This window comes from Phalaenopsis equestris, unplaced genomic scaffold (assembly GCF_001263595.1).
Source record: "Phalaenopsis equestris unplaced genomic scaffold, ASM126359v1 Scaffold234043, whole genome shotgun sequence".
NCBI lineage: Eukaryota > Viridiplantae > Streptophyta > Magnoliopsida > Asparagales > Orchidaceae > Phalaenopsis > Phalaenopsis equestris.
The window spans coordinates 33,525-58,349 of NW_018251970.1; the positions used below are offsets into that span (position 1 = coordinate 33,525).

Here is a 24,825-nt window from a genome sequence, read left to right on the forward strand (position 1 = left end):
CTTTCCCTAATTAATACCTGTGATCGGTAAAATATAAATAAGAATATCATATTGATATTGAGAAGAATAAAAAAATATGAAGAATCCAATTGCCAATCCTTTTTTGATAAGAGTGAGATAGGGCATGAGGTGCTTTATTTTACTTCAGCAAAATGAGTTAAAATTGGTATGAACTTTGCTTTTTTTTTCTATTCGTTAGAATCATGTCTGACGGGAGTAATATTCTACGACCATCAACTTTTTTCTTAGACTGATCCATTTAATATCTATTATTTTATTTACAAATCCTGTATATTGTAAGATGTCAATAGTCAAATGGTTTGGAAATCCCGTCGGAATGAGAGAATTTTTATTCAGAGCTTTCAATCTTTCCTTTTCTTTTGTAGTAATGATATTTCGGGATTTGTATCGAGAACTTGATATATCTACTTTATCTACTAATTGTCTGGCCGCAGGAATGGTCAAAGTCATACCTAATTGAAAAAGGATGTTTTGCAAACGCATCTCAAGTAGTTATAGTAAAATCAGGCCCGTTGACCCTTTTTTTTCCAATATGCACATATTTAAGTAATTATCGTTTTTCCACATCATAATGAAAATTAAATCGGTTTCTCTTCTGAACGATACAATATTGTGGTTTTTTCCTGAGAACAATTGGGTTTGAAGATCACTTTTGGATTTGGTTCTTTTACTACTCAGTCCCGGTAAAGCCCCCAACTTCTTCCTTTTGAAGGGAGGAGACGGGGAACAGTTGCTGTGAAAATTTACCAAGCAATATAATAGAGATTGGTGATTTCAGTGGTTTGACTTTGTTGCCTCTGTACATTATGTAAAGGGAAGAAAGGCTTCTCTCGTAACAGTAATAAAAGAGCAAGATTCTAGCTTTTAATTTCTCTTAGCTAGAAAAGTGAATGATTACCAAAAAAATATAAATAAATAAAAAAATACAAGAGTTGTTATTGAGAACTTGAGTCAGTCTAAAGTAGAGTACTTGTTTGAACACAAATTTTGGTATGTTGAGGTGATTAGGGTGCTCAACCCAGTGCAGATACTGCTTTTTCTCTAAATTATGATGACAAGCAGACAACTAAGTTACGTGTGAAATGTGTTACAACCTTTTCACTAAAGGGTGTATTGTTCCAAGCTGGCAAGGTATTGATATCCTGTAAACATGTTGATCAATGTTCTCATCAACAATATCTTTTCGCCGATCTGTGTTATGATTTTGCGTTCCCAAAAGTAGTTGTGAATTAAATTTTATGGAGTTAAAGCTTTAAACTTGGAATAATTATTTTTATAGTAAGCGTCTTGTTGAGCTTTTGAGTCCTTTTGGAAGTTATTGTTTAAATGTCTTCTGTTTTGCATCTCTCATGTGGCTTACCATGTTTTACATTTTGTAGCCTGCCATGTTTTATGCATGTTTGATCATTTTACATTTCAGCTACCTTGTAGTTTCAGTGAGGTTTCATCAATAACTTATGGATTTCAGGTAAAATTCAAAAATAGTTGAACCCAACTGAAAATTTTTAATTGTGTTGCAAGTGAAGAAACCATTTGAAAGCAATAATATTGAAAAAGTTTCAGGCTGATTTCAATAGAAGCAGCTGAAGCTTTTAAAATCAACTAAATTTATATTTATGAATTAAACTAATATTTTCCAGAAGAATGTTTCGTCCTTATAAGAAAACCTAATCAAAATATATGATAACCTGGCTCAAAATTAAATGACCCTAATAAGACTTGAAAATTTGTCTTATTCAACGTTATTATAACCTGTTAAGTTTTTTGTAAGCAGCCTTTGAGTAATTCAATCTTTATGAATTGATTTGGACTTAGTGATGGGCCGTACTGCTTCAACAGTTCTTGAATTGATTATATAATTGATCTTGGAAATGGATGATGGTTGATGTGATCCAAATTTTAAATTTTTATCAACATAAGTAGAGTTTACTTTATTTACAGTATTTTGCCAAATTGAAGTAGGAGGCCTTGTTTATTTTGTAGAAAATTTACTTATGAAAATGAGTTATATTTTGCCTTTTGAGGAATTTCCCTATTTATTGATTCTAAGATGCGTCAAGATTATGTCTTTTGTCAAATGCCAAATTATTATCCTTGAATCCCTATAGGTTGTACTGAAATTATCATAGAACCATGCTAAATTTATTTTGATTAAGTTGCATTTTGTTGAATTGTTGTTGTAGATATATTAATATTGTACATTTTTTATTGGTTAACTCTCTCTAATATTGAGCCCTGTGTTTAGAAGATATTGTGATATAAGCTTAAGCTTTGATTACAAATTTGATGTAGTGCACTCTAGGGTCAAGAGTTTCGAATGCATATCTAGCATGCGATATAGATTTAGTCTATTTATAAAACCTCATCAATTGCAATTAATATGGGTTAGAAAGCCTACAAATCTCTCAGGGAAGCAATCAATTAATTGAAAATATGACTTACAATTTTGCAATCAAGCATTGAGATATTTCTATTTCTGAGGCGTGTTGCTTTGTGGCATAAGTCTCGAAAACTATTAAATTAATAAAAAAAATATAAAATAATAAGTAACATACTAATATTAATTTTAGATAAAAAAGATATTGGAGAAAGATCATAACAAATCAAAATAAGATCACAACAATAAGTCTTTTATACTTTCAATTTAAAATAAAAACTTGTCTAATTTACTAAGATTATAATTTGTCTTCATTGGAATCATCTTTATGGTGAGTTGCTTTCTCTCTTTCCTCATGCTTAACTGTGGTTGTGAGTGCAAGTGGTGTCGTATGCAAGTGCATCATGCAGCTAGGAGACATGGATATACGCTCGATTTCAGTTCTCAATTCTATTTGTTTTAAATGTTGGTGTAAAATAAATAAATAAACATGTTCTGTTATATACAATAAATTCATTAATTAAAATTTTAAAATCATCTAAATCTTAGATTTTGAGGCTTGCACCTCATATAACTGTGTAGAGGCAAGCCTTGAGGTGGGCCTAGACTCACCAAGGCATATGCCTCATAAACCCAAAGTCAGGGATGCTCCTTATTGTGTTTTATTTTTTATTTTGTAAATTGGCAAAAGTTGGACTTGCGGGCCTTGTTATTGTGCATTTTGAACAGTAATCACAAACTATTGTTTACACAAGCAATGAGATGGAAAACAGGTAAAAATCCAACTCTAATTACCGGACCTTAGCCTTCTAATAAAAAATGAAGGTAATAAATGAAGATTAAAAATCTGCTATTTACAGATGAAAAAGAGTTAGATTTTAAAAGATATGAAAGGAACCAGTTCACTTTCAACCAATTGCAGGAAAATAAGAGAAGGGAAAGTGAGATAGGTAGATAGATAAATAGAGAGAGTGAGAGAGAGAAACCATTTAGAAAATCTCATGCTTGAACTTTATCGCTTCTCTTGAAACTCAAATACCTTACTTGACCAAGGATTAGGAACCCGAAAGAAGAAAACTTTATATTTAATGAAAGTTTTAATATTTGTATAGAATTGTTTTCTACATGCCTCAAAATTCCTTTTATAAGCCTTATGTAACAAAAATGGATATTTGGATAGGATAGCAAAAAAATAGTAAGTTGTATTGGCAATAAGCCGCAAAAGGAGAAACCAAATGGATATTACATGGAAATAGGATGGGTGTTGTAAATAATCATTTTAGAATAGGAACCACATCCTCTCTAAGAATCTACAAAGAACCGCTGAATAACCATAAAAGTATTTCCCTAGGAGTAAATTACCAAAAAAAAAAAGTATCCAAACAAATAAATTACCAAAAAAAAAAGTATCCAAACAAATAAAAAGACAATAGTTGAGGTATAAATTACCAAAAAAAAGTAGGCCACCGTAGACAAATAACAAGGGAAATTACCAAAAAAAAAAAGTATCCAAACAAATAAATTACCAAAAAAAAAAGTATCCAAACAAATAAAAAGACAATAGTTGAGGTATAAATTACCAAAAAAAAAAGTAGGCCACCGTAGACAAATAACAAGGGAGCCATTGAAATGGGATTTTCCCAATAATAAAATCAAGTATCCAAACCTAGCTGTAGAGTTATGCTCATCATATGCATTTAAATATAAGCTTATTGTTGGAATTTTAGGAGGTTTTTGCTTTATTATATTCTATTATTAGGTTTTTTTCTATTTCTAAAATCTAACATTATTGGTATGTCATAATTCATGTTTCCTTCTTTCATAATGGAGAGTTATGACTGATTCTGTTATGTCTTTAATGTGGGAGTCATCCCCCACTATTTATGTTGTAATCATGTTCTATGAAATTTAAGATGACTAATTATTTTTCTCCTCCCAAAAGTTACATGGTATCAGAGCCCCTAATCTTGTCAAGAAATCCTTTGCAGTTTTTGTCACCCTCCTGATTGCGATATGGTCGCAATTGGAAATCACTGAGAAGATAGTGATTGGATTGTGATAGACCCATCACATACAATCACACCCAATCCAATCACAATTTGTGCTTTGCTAGGAAGATATTTACTAGATCTTGGTAGACTCCTAGAAATATAGTCGCTACTAGAGCTCGCTGGGAAGATAACTACTGAATTGCAGGAAGAATGACAGAAGCACAACATACCCCTCACAATACAGTCAAAATTAGAGCCAGTTGGGAAGGCAACACGTGGATCGCGATAGGCCCCTCGGCATATAGTCGTGGTTAGAGCCAATTGGGAAGGCAATGGATGGATTGCGGTGTTCAGAGACCCGACATCTTTTTTTGCTCTGGCGTTGAAATTGCGCAGGTCGAGCTCTCGGTGGTCAGATTCTTTTCGGCTGGGACATTCTCCACCACCTCTGTTTTATCTTTTTCTTCATTTTTTTGGTATTCAATGACGGGCTTCTCGTCGTGCTTCTTCTTCGCTCGTTTCTTCTCGGTTTTTAACACCATTGGAATTGGTAATTCGAGAAAAAGAGGAATTAATCTTGTTTATGTTCCTCATCTAGTTTTCAAAGAAGACTTCCGTTCTCGAGTACCATGAACTGAAGGTATGAACTGAATCCTGAGTCGAATGTCGGCTATCAAATACTCAATTCATTTTAATCCCTTCGACTTCTTATCCGCTACAACACCATCCATGAACTTTTCCTCCACTCAACTCTAAGCATCAAATTAACTCGAGACCGAAATCTTCTCTCCTTGGATAATGTCTTACAAGTCGGCGATGCTTGATGCACAAAGAAATTCTACCGTTTCCACTGGTTCCAATAATTTCAAAACTAATTCTCCCTACCCATGGTGGTGGTGTGAGCATTGGAAAAAATTATGACATATGAATGAGACATGTTGAAAGTTTCACGGTAAACACACGAATTGGAAACCAAAATCTAAATGTGGAGGTTGGGTCTACCAAGCCTCAATTAATGACACTCAAGAGCCTTATACCAACTTGAATGCAATACCTTTCACCAAGGAGCATTTATTGCACCTGCATAAGCCGTTTCAATCTCTAAAATTGTCACTGACCCCGTCTTGCTTTTTAGTGCAGAAGGATAATTCTCTAGCCGCTGTATTGTTAGGTTTTAACCCTAATTTAATTTATTCTTGGATAATTGATTTTGACGCAACTAATCATATGATTGGTTTCCTCTTGATAATTGTGGAGATAAGAACTATCAAACTCACCTCATTGTTAACTCTTAATGATGTTCTCTATGTTCCCAATTTGCCTTGTAAGCTATTATCTTTTAGCAAAGTTGCTTCTGATTATCAGTATTAGGTTAATTGCTACTTTTTTGTTGTGAGTTTCAGGAATTGATTTTTGGGAGGATGATTGACGGTGCTAAGAAAAATGATAAGACTTACTTTGACGATTTACTTGATACGGATAAACATTGTCAAAGTACCTGTTTAAATTCTGATTTTATTTCCAAAGATAATGATATTATATTATGGCAATGTTGGTTAGATCATCCTAACTTTCAATATTTAAAAGTTTTCATTTTTAGTTTATTTCAAAATAAAAGTGTAATCTTTTCAATATGAAATCTATCAGTATGCCAAACATCATCATGCACATTTTTCTCCTTGAATTTACATATCAATTATACATTTTACTCTAATTCATAGTGATATTTGAGGTTTTATAGACACCATACACACTCTGGAAAAAATGGTTTATCTTACTGATGATCACGCAAGGTTAAGTTAAGTGTATTTATGAAGAAAAATATGAAGTGAAATAATTTTAAAAAACTTTTACATTATGGTACAAGCACAATTTTAAAAAACTATTCAAATATTACAGAGTGATAATGATTGAGAGTTTCGAAAATATTTTAGGTCAAATTTTTTTCGAAAAAGGAATAATTTATGAAAGCTCTTGTACCGACAACTCATGATTAAATTGTGTGGCTAAACGAAAAAAAATACACTTATTGGAAGTAGCTCGGGCATTGCTATTTACAAATCAAGTGCCAAAATATCTTTGGTGAGCCGTTTATTAATGCTACATTTCTCATAAATAAAATACCTAATAAAGTTTTGAACTTTGAAAGATCTTTTATATATTTTCATAAAATTTACCTAATAAATCATTTCACATCTTTTGTACCTTTAAGATTTTAGGTGCTCTGCATTTGTTCACATCTATATTCAAAGAAAACTTGAACCCTGAGCCATAAAATGTTTATTTGTTCGTTATACTCCCACCCAAAAGGGCTATAAATATTTTAATCCTTTCTCTAAAAAAATGTATCTCCATGGATGTCACTTTTTTGAATTACAATCCCTTCTTCACCTCATCTTCAAAGGGGGAGGGACAAAATAAAGATTGAACTATTATTTTTCCCGCATTTTTCAAACAGAAGACTCACAAAATTATATCTTCCCAACCTTGATCTCAACCTTAAAAATCCAAGCTATATTATATCAGGAGAAAATGAATTGAGCTTTTTTGATACAAAAGACGATTTAGGCTTCCTATAGTGTCATCTTATGTTGTTCTTAATTCTACAACAATTAACAAAGAGGAAACTAAAAAAAGAATCACAATATTGGTACCATTTGACATTGTCCACTCACGATAAAGGACGACTCAATAGAAAGAGTCTGCGAATCCTTGCATTGCCCAGGATCCATGAATTCTTCAGGTAACATCCCACTTTAACTTCAAGTTCTGAATCTTATAGTCCCGAACTCGAATCTTGCCCTAATCCTAAATCTAAGGATTTCAGTCATCCCATTACTGCTTGTAAGGGGGTAAGGCTTACATGCTTCAGTCGATCCCAATCAAAAACTTGGAGATGAGAAAGAAGGTGACCCGGTGAATACGACTCAATATCACAAGTTCTTGGAAAAGTTGATATATTAATCATATACACGATCATATATCGCCTTTGTTGTACACTTGATAAGTCAATTTATGCATTCACCCTTTGAAAAATATCTTGAAGCAGTTAATAGAATTCTCATATACCTAAAAAATACACCAAGTAATGGTTTATTTTTTTCAGAAGACCACACAAAAGAACATAGAGACATACACCAATGTAGATTGGACATGCTTAGCTGTTGACTGGAGATTTGACATTCAGATACTGTACTTATTTCTGAGGACATCTGGTTATATAGCGAAGTAAGAAATAAAATGTAGTGGCAAAGAGTAGAGTCGAGGCAATATATTGAGCTATGACTAACAGAGTATATGAGATTTTATGGTTGAAGAGAATTCTTGAAGAACTACATATCACGATAAACATGCCAATGGAAGTTGTACTGTGACAATAAAATAACCATAAGCATTACAGAAATTTTAGTGCAACATGTTCACACAAAACATGTAGAGATTGATAAACACTTTATAAAAAAGAATATTGATTGTGGAGCTATTTGCATGCCTTTCACTCCGACAACTCAACAAATAACAAATATATTTATCAAAGCACTTTTCAGGCCTAGTTTTGAGTTCCTTGTAAGCAAGTTGGGCATGATAGATTTTTATGCTCCGACTTGAGGGGGGTGTTGGAATTTTAGGATGTTTTTGTTTTAGCATATTATATTATTAGGTGTTTATATTTCTATAATCTATTACTATTGGTATCTCATATTCATGTTTCCTTCTTTTATCGTGGGAGTTATGGCATCACACCAATCTAATCTTGTAGATGGTTCCTGATTGAAATTCCACGAATCACCTCTTGTCAATGCTTATCCTCCTCTCCTTCTTCAACCATGTTAGGGAATATGGCTAGGGATATCATGGAGTCATGATGCTCAACTTGTCCACTATTAGCTTTGATGTTGCACTCTTGTTGCTATCCCCATCAATGATGATGCATACATCTCCCTTCACGGTGCAATGAGTGCTAAATATATTGTGGCAAAGTCACTGTTGTACTTGGAAGAGTAGCTGTTGTGTGTCGGGTTGATGTTGTACTTGGCAGAGTACCTGTTGTGTGTCGTCGATAGTTAATTTTTTATCAGATTGCATCAATTGTCTCCTTTGCGGTGTGGTTAAGGTTTGGGTGTAGGTAGGTGGAAGGAGGTGTACAGGGCGGAGGGAAAAGAAAAAATTTAAGTGGTTACTAGAAACCCTTGGATAGAAATTAAGAGTTAGGTTAACTCTGCTACCAATGATACCAGAGTTAAACCAAACCACAATAGGAAAAATAAATATTATTACTGAAAGTAAATAGGCGGTTACAATAAAACACACTTGAAAGAGAAATTACAATAAACACGACACAAAATAGGGCTCGATCATGGGTGGGGAGATTAGCTACGTGGTTGGAGAGCTGAGGTAGGTGGCTGAAATAAGTTGTGGCTGGTTGGGACAACAAAAGAAGGGGCTGGAATTGCGTTGGCAGCATAGCGAAGGGCTGAGACAGTGAGGGATAGCGTGGCGGAAGGGCTGTGGACTGGAGAACAGCAAGGGGTAGCTGTTCGGAGCGGTGACAACGAGCAAGAAGGGCTGGAATTGGACTGCAGTGAAAAATAGCAAATGATTGTTGTTCAGGGGTGGCTGCAGTAATGGAGGGTGGTCGGGAGCATTGTGAAGAAGATGCAAAACGAAGTATGGAAGATATTCGTCACCTTAGAGAGAAATACAGTTGGAGAACCACCCGATCCCTCAGGTACAACCCTCGAAGTGAGAAAAATGGACTGGCGGCTGTACAAAACACATGAAAAATTACCTTTCAAACCTTAATAAAACACATATATAGGAAAGGACTAAAAAGAATGAAGGTTGATAGGAAACATAGAAAAAAAAAGGAAATCGGGATTGATCGGCCCATCTCTATGTCTCAGGCTCTCGCGGGAATCACACGACCCACGTAACATGTGACGCAGAGCATTCCCACGTCACAGTCAGAAATAATGCCAATTTTTCTGGTAAATTGGCAGAAAAATAGGGTATTTTTACGGCACAACATTTTGAATTACATTGGATGGATGATCTCAATCCATTGGCTTAATGCTAAATCTGGAGCAAATAAGGTCCTGTCTACGTGCATGTACATATTGATAACTAAATTCGCATGTACATATTGATAACTAAATTCGTATTGATGGTCTTATACGAAGAACTAATTCTACTATTTATTTTTTTCTTTGTGCATTTTTTGAGTGTTCTATGCATAAGGCTAAGGATAATTGGATTTTTATTGAAGCTTAAAATTGATATGTTATCTTCCTGGTTTTCTGATTGTTTCTTTGTCATAATCTTTCAGGATAACGCCAACTCAATGAAAGCTCAGCTAGAGCAACAGAAAAGCGTGGTTGACAATTTAGTTTCTAACACTCGTGTGAGTCTGTAAACTCTCTTGCATAACTTATTTATTTTATGTTTTTGGCTTCATTTAGATGTGCTTTTTGTCAGCTTCTTTTATTAGTCACTGTTGCTGTGATGTTACAAGTCTCATTTGCTTGCTATGAATTTGACACTTGAAATTTATTTGGCGAATTAAACATCTCTGAGGTTTAGGGATCAGTTACTATAGTCAATGTTTAACGACACCTTTAACTCTTCACTGAGATCTTAATTCTCAGTTTTCAAAATGGTTCCCTGAGCATAATGACATTAGAAAATCTTCATCATTTGCTTTCATGAAGCTATACACATTACTACCAGGTAAATTGTGGATATTTTTATTGACATTAATTCTCCTCCAACTCGATAAAGATGACTCCTCATCACCAAACAAGTGTAGTGAATCAGTGCTCGCCAAAATTCATTGCTTCCTCCTTTGAGCTTGTGTGTAAACTGGGAGGCGAAACGGATGCCTAAAACTCTGAGTTCCCTAATCTCCGCTGCTGATTTTTTTTTTATTTGATCTCAAGCAACAAGTCACTGGTGGTTGTGCTCCCCACTACTTGTCCTTTTTGGAGAAGTTCTTATGTTATTGAATCCATTGCTTGTGTTGTGAACACAGGCATGTGACATACCATATTTGTGTTATGTAACAACATTTTGGTAGTCCCTTGAAATCATTTTGTTAAAATTACACAACTTCTGGTTGTGTGTGATGGCATATCTGATTCTTTGGTCTCTAATTCACTCTTTATGTCCTGTAAGAACCACGTCAATTACATACATTCTCAATCTCAGCTGCATCAATTACAGGTGGGTAAATTCAATGGGCACTGCCCACTTCAATTGCAGCCAATCAGCAACCTCCATGGGAACATTTAGAATGGCAGCCATCTGCGGATAGTAATGGTCTGCGCATTTGGCAAGGAAAAATCAAATTATAGAGCTGAGTTTTTTATGCTAATCGTTGGTTTATGGGGCCAACTTTTCATGCTCTTAAATGATTCTTTGGTGAACTTTGAAATACAAATAAATTTTAAATATTAAGCGACAAATATATTTTTAAAAATTAATTTCAAAGATCTAGCAAAAATGTGCTAGATATGAAAATTGCAACTATAAGGACAATGTGTAAAGACAATAAGACATGCAAGCTTAGGTGCTCTTCACATCTAGGATTTTATGCACAATTTACACTAAAAAAATGCTGCTCTTTCATAGGGCAGAGAAACCTTACGTTGCATTTTACTTCTGTACAACATTCTATTTATCAAGACATCTACCTAGGATTGTTCATGGCATGGGCAGCTTCTCATCATGTTCCCCAATAGAACACTTAAACAATTAATATTATTCAAAATAAAACAACAATAAAAGTTTCAACAAAGAGAAAATGGTTCTTACCCATTGATGAGGTCGTGAGCGAAGAACCACAACTCACCACCTTAGCAAAATATTAAGAAACCCAACATGATCAAGCAAGAAAGCAACTTTTCTTTTTAATCATCTTATAATTTTTTTTTAGGAAAATTGCTATGTAGCTAGTGAGAAGAGAGGGTTAGGGTTCACTTAAGTGAAATCAAGCTTTTTCAGACTTATGCCCCTAGTGTTTGAAAATCAACTCTAGATTGAGTTTATCAACTTAGGCTTCTAGGGGACGAGAAATAATTCAAATATGAGGCCTTGTGAAATTTTAAATTCTCTCCAACCGATTCATAACACATTTGCAAAAGAGTAGAAGGCTGTTCCTTTTTAAAAGCTAAAATCATAATAGTTTTGCAAATACTTTAAGCTCCAAATGATTTCAAAATTTATAAAAATTTCGTCCCAAGTCAAATGCAATATGTTAAACTGTGAGTCCACTCTTAAGACTTAAACGTACCACTTGGGATACTAGTGAGCTATGTATGCCTTAAGGTATCTATAAAAGCAAATCAATTGCACATATTTTCAAAATCATGTGCCTCATGATGTAAAGTCCATATTAAATTCATGACTTAAAACTTAGGCAAGTCTTTAAAGCTTATAAAACATTTTTAGATATTCAAATATGTGAAATTAAAAGCCCGCTTGTGCTCTAACCATTGTATTGAATGCTCAAATACTAGGTTTGAGAATGCTATGCGGGCTAACTATGCCACATTGTCTAGAAGATAGGGTTGTAAGTCGCACCCAACTAATTTGATCCTCCTCGCAATGACTGAAGTCAACGAGTATAGTAATTTTGAAATAAATATTTAAATCTTAAAATAAGAATTTACAAGTCCAAATCACTTAGTTTGATCCTCGTAAGGGCTGGAATTGACGATTCTCGTAATTTTGAAATAAATTTTCAAATCTTAAAATAAAAATTTACAAGTTCAAATTACATTTTCTGATCCTCCTTATAAGGATAGGAGTTGACCAGACTTATACTTTAAAAATTATAAAATAACAAATTTAAATGCCCCTTTAAATTTAAATATTTTAAATATTTCAATCATCGATGATGACCTCGATGATCAAATATTTCAAACGGAGGGGTTAATCTTTTAAATCAACATTTTCAAATTAATCAATCAAAATGTCTAAGTTAAAATTTATCACTAAATACTTGAAGCAAATTTCATCCACCCTCCGCAAAAATTTGTCAAGGGTGACAAATTTCTGATAGACTTTAGTTCACAAAGAGCTAATGCCTTATTAAGTGTATTCATATATTCACAATCAAAACAACTCCATGCCAGTAAGGGCGTGACCCGAGTCATCTGTCTTTGTGGTTTTGTCACAAAATGACACTACAAAATAGAAGTTACGACCAGATCCTTCTGACCGGGTGGTTACCATCAAATGACATCATTATATTATGGTCACGACCACAACGTGTATATTCTTCAATGACTTTCTACTCTTAGCTGTGAATCATAAGGGTACAATTGATTGATACAAAGTCTTTTGTCAGTTAAGGTCGGCTCAAAATTATCCCCTCAGTTAAACATCCATGCCAGATCTACAAAGTCACATTGGACAACGCAACCCATAGTTGTTGACAAAGATCTTTTAGTCAGATTGTGTCAACTACCTCCTCTGAACAAGTAGATCAGGGATTATGGCGGCCCGAGATGACGAAACTATGGGATTTTGATCGGGTTTCGTCTTCATTTTCACACCATCCACTTTAAGCTTTAAGTGATAGATTATATTTAAAATATTATATGTTTGCTGCTATTATATGCTAAATTTTCAATTCTTAATGACTAGCTTTAATTGAAAATGCTCTCCTATTATCAAGAGGGCTAATTAACTATAGGGGCTTGCGCTAATAGGAAAATGAGGGTGAAAGCTTTTGGTAATGTCTTATGTACAATTCAATCTGTCTTCTGAAAATTTGACCTTCCGAAGTTCTCTCAACAATACAAAATAAAATAAATACAGAAAGTTCTTAGGAGGCTGCCGAATTTTGGAGCCCACACCTAAGTGCACAACTTGGGCCAACTTAAGGATGGCTGCGAGTTCTTTATTTTCTAATGGCTTTAATAAGTTAATCTTTCTAACTTGGCCAACTAGGCTTGAATCGGGTTCAGACAACTATTTGGCTGTATACTAATTGCTTAACCTATCAGGCTTTCTATTCATAGACAGATCCAAATATGCATTTGTACTTTTATCTTCTATTTTAAAGACAACGAAGACCCACTTGTCACTGAACCCTGCTTAGCAACACCATCTCAAATCTTCACAACTGCAATCATTACAAATTTTTTGTCATGTGAGATTCACAGTTGTTTTTTGTCTTTTTGGTCCACACTGCTAATTTCTATAGCTCATTATCCTCTTGTATGCCTTGAAGTATTTTATTACCTTCTATTGTGTCCAATCCCTCACCCAATATCGGCACACTGATGCCATATCTCTTATCGTCTCCTTGTTGAATAACATATGTATGCCTTGAGGTATTTTATTACCTTCTATTGTGTCCAATCCATCACCCAATATCGGCACACTGGTGCCATATCTCTTATCGTCTCCTTGTTGAATAACATTCTCATATTTAACATAAAGTTTAATATCATGTTTGCCATATCTACTATTATATAACCTTTTTAAACATTTGTATCACTGTTTATTGGAATTATTTTGCTTGAATTATACAACATATAAGATGTTTAGAGGCACCCAAAACATTGCCATTCGGTATCCTGATAGCCAACAAAATTTCATCCTGAAAATCCAATATGAGTACATATCAAATTTTACGTTCTATACTTCAAGACCTCTATTATAGTGCATCTGGAATTAAAACATTAATTTTCCAATACTTTGTTAAGGTGATTGAATTGATATTTTTCACTATTATAATGGTGCATATATAACAAAGAAAATTTACATACATACCTCTATGGTCCTATGTATTTACATTTGAACACCTAGACTTTCTTTCTTACATTCATTCTATCTTACCTTTGCATTAAAAGGTGTATTTTACTTTTTAAAAGATAAAATATTGCTATTTTTGATGTGATATGAAAATTTTGGATGTTATAAATGTAAAAAGTGAACCTAAAGTGTTAGACATGTAAATATATTTGAATCTCTTGATTTTGGTAATGGAGTCAACCAAGGGAAGTCATCAAGACCCCAACTTTTAGTGAGGATATGTCTATTATAGGCAGTTGTGTGTTTAGAAGTATAGGGATAATATAGGCTTAAACATGTCTTTTTACAGTGACCAACCTCTTGAAATAGGGGGTATTCAATGTAGACCGAATTTTGATTTTTTACCCCGTAGAGCTACAAAATTATCCTCTTTAATATTCCTAATCCCTTTCAGTTCTTTCTCCATCGTTCTCTTTCCTTCCTAACAGTCTATTTCTTGAGTGTTATTCAAGGATAAATCTGGGTTCAACACCCTGAATAGGTGCGGTGAGCGTGGATCATGCTACAAACAAAAAGAGTAACATAAAGAAACGAAATTAGCCACCAAGAATTTGTTAACATAGACTGCACTAGAAATTTCGTAACTCAGTTGATTCATGACTCAAAGTGCAAGTAATGGAGCTGATTAGAGAAACGCTTGCTCAGGCGATGATGCTGCCACATCAACTGACAATCACTCCACTTCAAAGGAGAGAATTTGGTGTCAATGCCCGGAGAACCCCTTCACTGGCACCAGGTGAAGAGAATGACTCGTTGAATCTTGTGGCCTACTCGCCATCTTTTTTTGAATCGGGAGACTTATCCTTTGTAACTTAATCTCCTCAGATAGTGGGAGAGGGCACACTTGAACCCAAGCTGGAAGTGGCGAGGTGTGTTCAATTCTTTTTTCGGCTAAAGGAACTGGGTCTCAGTTGTTTCTATAAAGGAATGTTCTTCGTTCGCTAGTCACCCCACAACCTAAAAAAGCAGTGAACCACAAACACTAGGTCAGAGCAGTTGGAGCTGGAGAAAGCGAGGAATAGTCGCAAGTCCTAAAAAAATGGCTACATATGATGTTTGATGACTAGGAATTTGTCTCTAAATACCAACATATGACCGACATATCCAATAACAACCAACACCAGACCCTCTACCTCCAACTTTGGAACACTAGGAGAAGTTCCCAGGACAATCTAGGAAGGCTCTTCGTCCTCGTTAGTGTGTCCGCTTTGGAGGCTGAACAAATTTTTTTGAGGACTACTTCGAATACCGACGAGTTGATGTTTGGAACCAGCGAAATAGAAGTTTGTCTTTTTGAAACCAGCGAACAAAAAGTTTAAAGGTTGGAAGGAGGCAAGTACAAGTTATTTGACTTCTCCTTGCCCCTTCATCTATCTCCTCACTTGGAGTTCGCTAGAGTTGGCTTTTTACAATTCTTAAGTCCATTTTCAATATTTCTTGGAATAAAATTGAAAAAGTTCATTGTGTTTATAGGCAACAAGGCAAAAAAACTGGTGGAAAATATTAAATATTTTATTAATGACAACCACTCATTAGCCAATCACACATAAATATATTAGCATTGAACGTTACGTCTAGAAACCAAAACACTTCTCGCAGGTATTATTATGACCGAAATTTTATCTAGTTTCTCTAGGTTGAAAGCCTTAGTGATATCATCCTAACACTCGGGGAACTTGGTAAATCATTCAGGAAGGAGTTATTTGACTAAACAAGCCTAAAAATTGGAATTAGATAGATCAACCAAGGTTTTTTTATTATAGGTTTCTAGTCCAAATAACTTCTTATTATGTTATTCGACATTCTTGTTCTCAGAAGATATATGGCCTGCTATGATTTTTTTTATTCGGTCATCTTTTTATAATGAATTATACATTTATTCGCGCTTCAACGCTTAAGAATTATAAAACCCATATACTTTTAAGTCTCGACACAAGTTAAGTCCTGGCATTTCCTCCTTTATGACGAAAAATCTTGAATGAATAGTGCATGAATCACCTTAGAGGCAAGTTTGATAGTGTCGGCACTATTTTTGGTGTGAAGTTTGCCCGTAAGAAGCTGTCGGTCATCGGAATTGAAATCCCGTTGCCCGCTTCGGAAGGACGTTAAAAAAATTTAGTTTTGAAAAAGATGAAGTCAAACTGACCCCATAATTTTCATAGTTTAAATGGAAGAGCACTTTACCTCAAATTCTGTATCTATCCCAAAGGATGAATACATTTTCTAAGACTAGTCAATAGGAAAGTCCTATTGTTAGACCTAGGCTACTAAAGAAGTTTTCTAGACCTCAACCAAAAGTGAGGTCAACAGATAGTTACCTCCATAAAGACAACAACAAGATCTACTTAATAAGTTTGGCGTAAGGTATAATCTTTCTAAGGCAATTATTTAATCAGAAGACAACATGAGCTACATATAGTATAAGACTTGAGCCTGACATATTGTTCTCGTAATACATCTTTTATCAAAGAAATATGCAAATACATGCCTATAAATATACATTTTAAGTCTTTTTTAAATGAATTCCATCCATTCATAACAGCTCTCTTAGCCGACTAACCTTGAATTTTTTGTCAAAATGATATCGTTCGGCTCAACTAGCCTAGTAATACCTACTTCTCTCATCAATGAATAGTTTAGCACATGTTCAACAAATTACTGAATCTTAAGATGTGACTGCTTTTATGCCCAACACTCGTAGAGGCAAAGATCACTCATGTCAACAAATTTCTTAAGCAAAAAAGGGAAATAAGGATGAACAACAATAAAAAAGATGTAAAAACGCACTTTCATCTTATTTTTCCTTTTAAAAAAATAATTATATATGTTTTCCACTTAAATAAAAAGGCAAGGGTGGTTCACTAATAGTGCGACATCATACATTTGACAAACTTCTGTCACTCCTTGTCATCGCATCTTTTTTCTAAAAAATTGGAAACCAGGTTTGCGAACTTTGTCATGTCAACCTAATGTGAGGAGATCACCCTATCTTCATCTTCATCATGTGGTCAAGGTAGAGCTAGATACCATTATGGAATTCTCCTAAAGTGTAGCCTTCTGCGCATCTCTTGTCGAGAGCTCCTCAGTGAACTCCACAGGAGTTTTCATCATAAACATGCACTCCTCCAAGGACTAATTCTCATCCTCTAGCTCCTTGTGGTACTCCTGTAATAGTGTGTTCTCTATCTTCAAGGCCTCGTTAGACAGCTCCCCAACAGTAGAAGTGATCGCCTCCAATGAAATCTTATCTCACAAGGATTGAATAAGCTATAAGAACTTCTTCCTTTATGAAGCTAGCGGTGATAGAAAGTTATCAGAATATTGTAGGTGTGCCACCTTAGCATTTGAAGGCGGGCGACTTCCAATGAGAGGTCCCCCTTATCCATGCCAATGAAAGTATCAGCCACAAAACAAGATGAGAGCTTCCAATGAACGGTACCCAAGCGACAAGCATACCACAACCTGTGAGCTTTCAGAGTATTCCAATCCTTCCTCTTATTGGCGGGAACATATCGGTCGCTCTCGCTCTGGCTTTTCACTTCATCTCCCTTCTTGGGAGCGACCCATTTCAGCAAGGTTATCTTTCGGATGCTAGAATCCCTTTTTAGTTTTGGAGGTAACTCATTTTACAAGTTTGGCCTTCTCTATTCTCTTGCATTCCATCTCAATGGCCTCCTCGCTCAATGGCCTCCTCGCAAGACGACGCTTCCTCTCCCTCATCTCTAACTGTAGCCTCTTCCTCACCTAGAGGCTCCTCACCTTTAGGAATTGCCTGTCTAGTTGCAGGAGGTACTCACTCCCTAGGGACGATAGTCACTCTTCCTGGGACTGGAGACCATCAAATTGGCAGTTTCACTAAGGGATCAGTCAAGTCTCCTCCAATCTCTCCCCCACCCCGAGTTGACTAAGGGGTCAGTCACCTCGCCACCTGCCACTTCTTTCTCCTCGTCATCACCCGAAGAGAGATCTCTGCAAAAAACAAGATACTACATTAGTCTTTCACCTTTTCTGCATTATTTCTTCTCTCTATGAGGACCATCTTGTCTGTTCCTTTCTTCTAAAAAATGATAGTAGAAGGAGAAATTGAGTATAGGTACTGATTTTTACCTATGGAGATCTTACCTGGCCTCATCTCTTGACCCTTCGTCTTCTTCTAGTTGTAGCGACATCTTCAAACTGTCAGTCCTCCTTGGTCGTGGTTCCATACAAGTCTGTAGCTAGCACTTTGCCAACTATCGAGGGCTGGAGATGCTTTAGTACATCGTGCTCCTCGCCCATCAAATTGTAGGCATGCTGGAGGAGCTCATACTACGGTTTTAGCATGGCTTCCGATCGCCTAGCCTTTCTACATAGAAGCGAAATAGAATTTTCGTTTCCAATCCTTCATCTTATTTTTTAGCCCTTGAAGTGGGCCTTATTATCAAGGAACTGCACGAACCCCTTCGGTTCGGGGCGCATGTTTAAAGATAGCTAAAGATTTCAATTGACCATGAGATCTTCATTCACCTTATAAATATCACCAAGGCCGTGATAATGATAATGGAGTTTGCCATCACTTGCTCTGGGAGGATTTCATAGAACAAATAGGTGCTCATTAGCTTATCACTGAGAGGCAGTCGAAGGTTGAGTCTGGATTGAATATGATAAAATAAAAACTCATTAACTAAGAAGGTATTCATCCTCTCTTGTTTCTCGGCCACTCTTAGCCGAACAGATGATCAAAAACGCACAATGACCCCAACACATTGGCCTCGACGAAATCCCTGGGCTTGTCCGAGAGGAAAAATATATGATTGACTAAAGAGAGAGAATCACCAGAAGAAAATGAAAAATGGAACAATATCACCACGACCAAAAACCTTTTTATAAATGGTGAAGGAACCGTAACCGTCAATGAAAATGGTAATTAAGTTAAAACGTGGTGCACAGAAAACCAAAGAGTCTGATTTATTAAATATAAATTATATCAACACTGGGATCAAAGCAACAAAGTGGTATTTTTTTATTTAAATAGTGCACAAGAACTTATTAAAGGACGCCCAAATACAAAATTACATTAATTTGAAGAAGAAAATAGGAAACCCATGCATGGGTCCGAAATGATGTCGATCAGAAGACCGGCCCAACTAAATAAGCCTATGATGTAGGAATTCGCCCTCGACCCTAAATGGACTCAAGTGACTGGATTAGGTGTGAGCTTGGGATACCAATGATCTATCTCCTTCATTTCTACCAATTCTTGGAGGAAGTTGGCGACCATCCACTTTATTACAGTCTTCTTGCGCTCCAACTGATTCAGTCGGGTCGCTTGGCCGACCACTTCTATGACGAAAGTCACAACTATTGCATGCACCAAGACATTGTCAGTTTTGTTCAGACGCGGTTGAGATGTTACCTCACAATTCTTTCAGTCTCCCTCTCTCCTTCGGTGTCATCATCAACACGGCTGAGATGCTACCTCACAATTCTTTCAGTCTCCCTCTCTCCTTTGGGGTGTCATCATCAACACGACTGAGATGTTACCTCACAATTCTTTCAGTCTCCCTCTCTCCTTTGGTGTCATCATCACCTGCCTCCACCTGAGGGTTATCTTCGTGGCCGGGGTGGTCGATTGCCTCGATCAACTGTTCGTCTCCCCTCGAGAAAGTACCTGGAATATCATTCGAATTTAGTTGGCCTGAGCTTTGTATGTAATAACAGTGCCGCAGATTTTATTAAGTGTAAAACATTCTTTATGCGGGATAAGGGAGTAAAAGCAAAACATAATTTACAGTAGTATGAAAAAAATTAGCAAAATCTTGATATGTACCTGTTGACTTTAGTGCCGCAGATTTTATTAAGTGTAAAATATTCTTTATGCGAGATAAGGGAGTAAAAGCAAAACATAATTTATAGTAGTATGAACAAAATTAGCAAAATCTTGATATGTACCTGTTGACTTAAAAATTGCCAATAACTCTGAAGCTGTAGGGTCCTTCTCTACTCTACCTGTTTGCTCACGATTGGGCGATCTCGTGGGAGTGAGGATGGTTGTCGGAGAGAGTGAACCATCGATTGGACCAACTGCTGGTGGCTTCACCCTAACAACCACTACCACTGCGACGACATATGTGGAAGTCATCCTAGATGAGTCCCCCTAGCCAGGAGATGAACCGACTCTATTTCGTTTTACAACCTTACGTCGTTTTGTGTCCTTTATGTATTTTTGCTTGTAGAACATACCACAGAGCAATTCCTTGTCCGGAATATTTGTTTGCGACAAGTATGATTTGCCATAATTAGCTGATGCACACGGGGAGGTGATTGAGTCTAAAAACAAGAGGAAGATGCTGAAACAAATGAGCTTTAAAGACATCTCATCACTGTATTTATAAGAGTTATTGGCTTTGGAATCCAAGGGATTATTCGCAACATGAGTATTTATTAAAAATTAAATAACTATTACATTCAATTCTTGTTCTTATTGCAGAACTTCCTAAGATATGAGAGAATCGAGGAACTAAATATGTATGACCAAAAGACGACTAATCGGATCAATAAGGATCGAGTAGCTCTCAGTCCGTTCATTTGCAAAAACTCACCAAATAGATGAATCCAAAAGTGGATTGCAAAGGGTCAACCCAGAGCGTCAGGTTATCAACATAAGTCAAATAAGGCATTTGCAGGCCGAATACGAGAGGCCGAGTATGATAGATTGGATATGAATGGCAAAGCACAAAGGGGAAGAATATCACGATTCAATAAAGGAGTGAATAGAAAGAAGACCTCGTAAAGATCCTAACTTTAGTAGGGATATGATTATTATAGACAGCTATGTATCCAAAGGTCTATGGATAATATATGCCTAAACATACCATTATATGGAGATTAAATCCTATAAATAGGGGATATTAAATGTAAAATAGATTCTGATTTTTCAATCCTTGGAGATACAAAAATATCCCCTTTAACCTTCGCCATCCTGCTCAGTTCTCTCCCTCTTTTTTTCTCTCCTTCGTAGCATGAGTGTGATTCAATGAAAAATTTGTGTTCAACAGGCATGCATGTAAATGCCTTATATAAAAAATACAAGAGATTCAATAATAATGAAATAATATGGAGAATATTCTCAATTATGGACAATTTTAAATAGTTACTAATTTCTGATTTGTTAAAATCATTACAATAACAATCACCTTAAGCTAAAACATATATATCATGAAGATAGTCCTATGATAAATATTGGGGAAATGAAATGATTCTAGAGTTTTTATAAAAATAATTCTCAATTGTTTTGTTCTGATTCGACCTCAGAATCTACAATTACTAATATGAGAATTAGCTGTCGAGCTAAAATAATAATTTCATTTACTAATCTTAAATGATAGCAAAATTTAATCTTCATGCTTCTCATATATGAATAAATTTCAATACATTGATGAAATCACTAAATTAAAGAATTTAAATTACATTAAATTTAGAGTGGTTCTAGCCATCTTCTTGTTTGGTTGTGTTTGTGATAAACAATTTCTCATCTTTTACTCATTTTTAATTTCAATATTTTATCATAAAAATCTTAGTTTAAATTTTTGTGAGTTATCATTAACGCACTAGATACTTATACCTCTAAAAATAAATAATATAAAGGAAATAAGAATACAATAAGCTAGCTTGCTAAATTCAATAAATTTGTATAAAATTATTTGACAATTTATTTATTCAAGGTCGATCGTGGAAATGATTTAAAAATATTATATTATATAACACGAATAATATTTTATCTTTTCTATATTATTTTTCTCATATTATATTTGTCATAAGAGCATTGTTTAAAGCACATTATTTAAGTTTTAAACGATTATTTTTTATATTTTATGTGTGTGGGTACCTTAGGTCCTTAACTAGTTTCATGAGCGTGTGAATTATATCAGTTAGTATAAACATGCATGCATCCTATATTGATTATTTCATTTATATTAGATCTTTCTATAGTTAATTAATTAATTTGAAATGATATTTGATAAGTAATTTGAAAACTTAAAGAAAATTTATATCATTGTATTCAATATGACCAACCTTTTCATAAAAGAGATGAATCATAAATAAATTTTCAATAATAGTAGATTAAATGGTTATCAATGATTTAGAAGAACAGTAATATCAACATAAACTAGAAACATGAGCACCTATCTAGATCTTAAAAGATTGGGTTTGCCCCTTAACTTTGCCTCATTTTAACTTAGTTTCTCTAATAAAAAACTCCACACATTAGATATTTATGTTAATAACTTACATAAAATGTTTTTTTAATTATAGTTTATTATATTTCCGTCATCCCTTGTTGTAATAGTTTTTACTTAGTGAGCATAATTATTTTAAACTACCTATTCTTATCATCAAACATCTACAATTACACGCAATTTAATAAATTATTTCATTTAATCTATATTCCAAGTATTATTTTATCATTATTTAATATCTTAGAATATAATTCTAATCACTATAAACTATGTTATTTAAACTACATATACACAATATTATTTATTCTCATTTGGTAGTTGTACTTTCTTTCATTCAAATATATAATCTTATTTAATTAATTTATTCTCTTGTCTAAATAAATATTAGAAATCTTTAATTTATAATTGAAACCCTATATTATAGACAAATCCCTAATTTCTCAATTTCAAAATTATCTAATATAACGTTATACTTTAACTTATGAATTTAAATTATTTTTGCTTCAGTATTATTTTAATTTCGTAAAATTATTTCATAACATAGAAACGTACAACTTGAATTAATGTTTATGCCAATTTTTCTTTATCATAATAATTTTTTTTTATTTTTAGAATAATATAAATTTTAAAATCAATTTAGCTTTCTTGTTTCATGTAAAGTAATTCTCTCAATTTAATTTTTAAGGTATAATGAAATTTATTAAATTTTATTTATCATTGAATTAATCATTCTTCATTAATAAAATTCAGAAATCTCAAATATATATATGATAAGAAATCACATAAAATATTAACAAAAATAAAAAATTTTAGGTTAATTAACCTTGGTTGCTTGATAGTACCGCACAGAAGATCTCGCTTAGCGCTCGAGCTTGCCTAACTCAACATTTAATCATGTCAATCATATGACCTCACTTGATTATGCTTGCCCATTTACTTGTCAAATGTTTTTTTTTCATTGCTAAGGTACTAGTCTTAATGTCCTTTTATTGTTTTTTTTATGCAAATGACAATTAGTGTACATTTTAATTTTTTAAAATTAATATAAATTAACACTATCTTTTTTCCTTGTACTTAATATTTATATTTTTATGTGAAGTAGAGAAATGATCAAAATGGTCTTCAGACTGTAATATTGGCAATTGAAGTTAAAATTATAAAAAATATCTGATTTAACCCCTAGACCCTTAAAATGAGAGCCAAAATGGTTCCGCCACTAAAGGTGATGGCAATTGAAGTTAAAATCTGTAGTTGGTGTTAAAAATGAGGATGATTTAGGAAATTACATCTTGAAATTTATGTAAATTATAATACTCTATTTGCCTTTCTTTGGGATATAATTTATCTGTAATATTTTCAATATTTATTACTTCATTTAGATGTTTTATGATGAAATATTTGTCTTCATGTTCTTGTAAATAGATAAACTTCTTGTAAAATCAACTAGGACAGTTGCTTGTTTTTTACATTGGTTAGCTGTTAGATACATAACAACTTCCATTTATAACCTTACTTTAAAATCAACTTATCTTCTTACATATAGCTTTTGGAGAGCAAGATACAGGAGGCTAGATCTAAGAAGGATACACTAAAGGCCCGGGCACAATCGGCGAAGTCTGTTCTTTTGCCTTATAACAAGGTGGTGGGTACATTGCTTTCAATTTTTGGTCCTTAAAGTTTTGTTTGCTTTCAATATTCTGTAGGACTGCTACAAAGGTTAGCGAGATGTTGGGAAATGTTAATACCAGTAGCGCCCTTTCAGCATTTGAAAAGATGGAGGAAAAGGGTGAGCTCTTCGATTTCATATATTATCTTGTCGTAAAGCTTAGGTAAATTTTATTAAATTGATGATTTAGGCTATGTTTGTCATGTTAACTTTAATGTACTTCAGTTCTCTAACTCTGTTTATTTTTGTGACAAGATATCATGAAATTTAGTTCAGTAACTCCAATATTTATAGAATTCAATGGTAACTTTGCGGTGCTTGGAACCTTTAATTCCATGTTCTGTTGGATGGCAGAGATATATTGCTGTTTAGTTCAGAATGCCATTACTTTCAGAATTCAATTTCCAAGTTTCGTACCATATCCTAAATTCAAGGCGCTGATGATGGGCTACTCAGCTTACTTAATGTGGTTATCTGCTATTATTTTTCATTTTTAATATTCTTTTTTCTTAGCCAATTTTAGATTATGAGGTAGCATGTTTCTTGACGCTTTCTTAGCTCTACTGTTTCTTATGGCATTGTTAAACCCAGTTAGCTCTGTGATATCTTCTCCCAGAGGACCTGACAGTGTTGAATTCTTTAGTTTGAAATTAAGAATTTACATTAATAGAAATGATATGCTGACGAGATTAGCATTACAAGTATGGGATGGAGTGCAAATTATAACTTCTT

The 24,825-nt window shown here is 34.3% G+C and overlaps 1 protein-coding gene across 1 annotated transcript in view; it reads left to right on the top strand.

Moving 5' to 3' along the window:
• Nucleotides 1–24,825, top strand: part of LOC110038822 (probable membrane-associated 30 kDa protein, chloroplastic) — a 44,207-nt gene that overhangs the window by 15,703 nt on the left and 3,679 nt on the right. Inside the window, exons 6-8 of the mRNA XM_020743733.1 lie at nt 9,713–9,787; nt 23,971–24,041; nt 24,131–24,213. Coding sequence (XP_020599392.1) covers nt 9,713–9,787; nt 23,971–24,041; nt 24,131–24,213 — 229 coding nt within the window. The remainder of the gene's footprint in view (nt 1–9,712; nt 9,788–23,970; nt 24,042–24,130; nt 24,214–24,825) is intronic.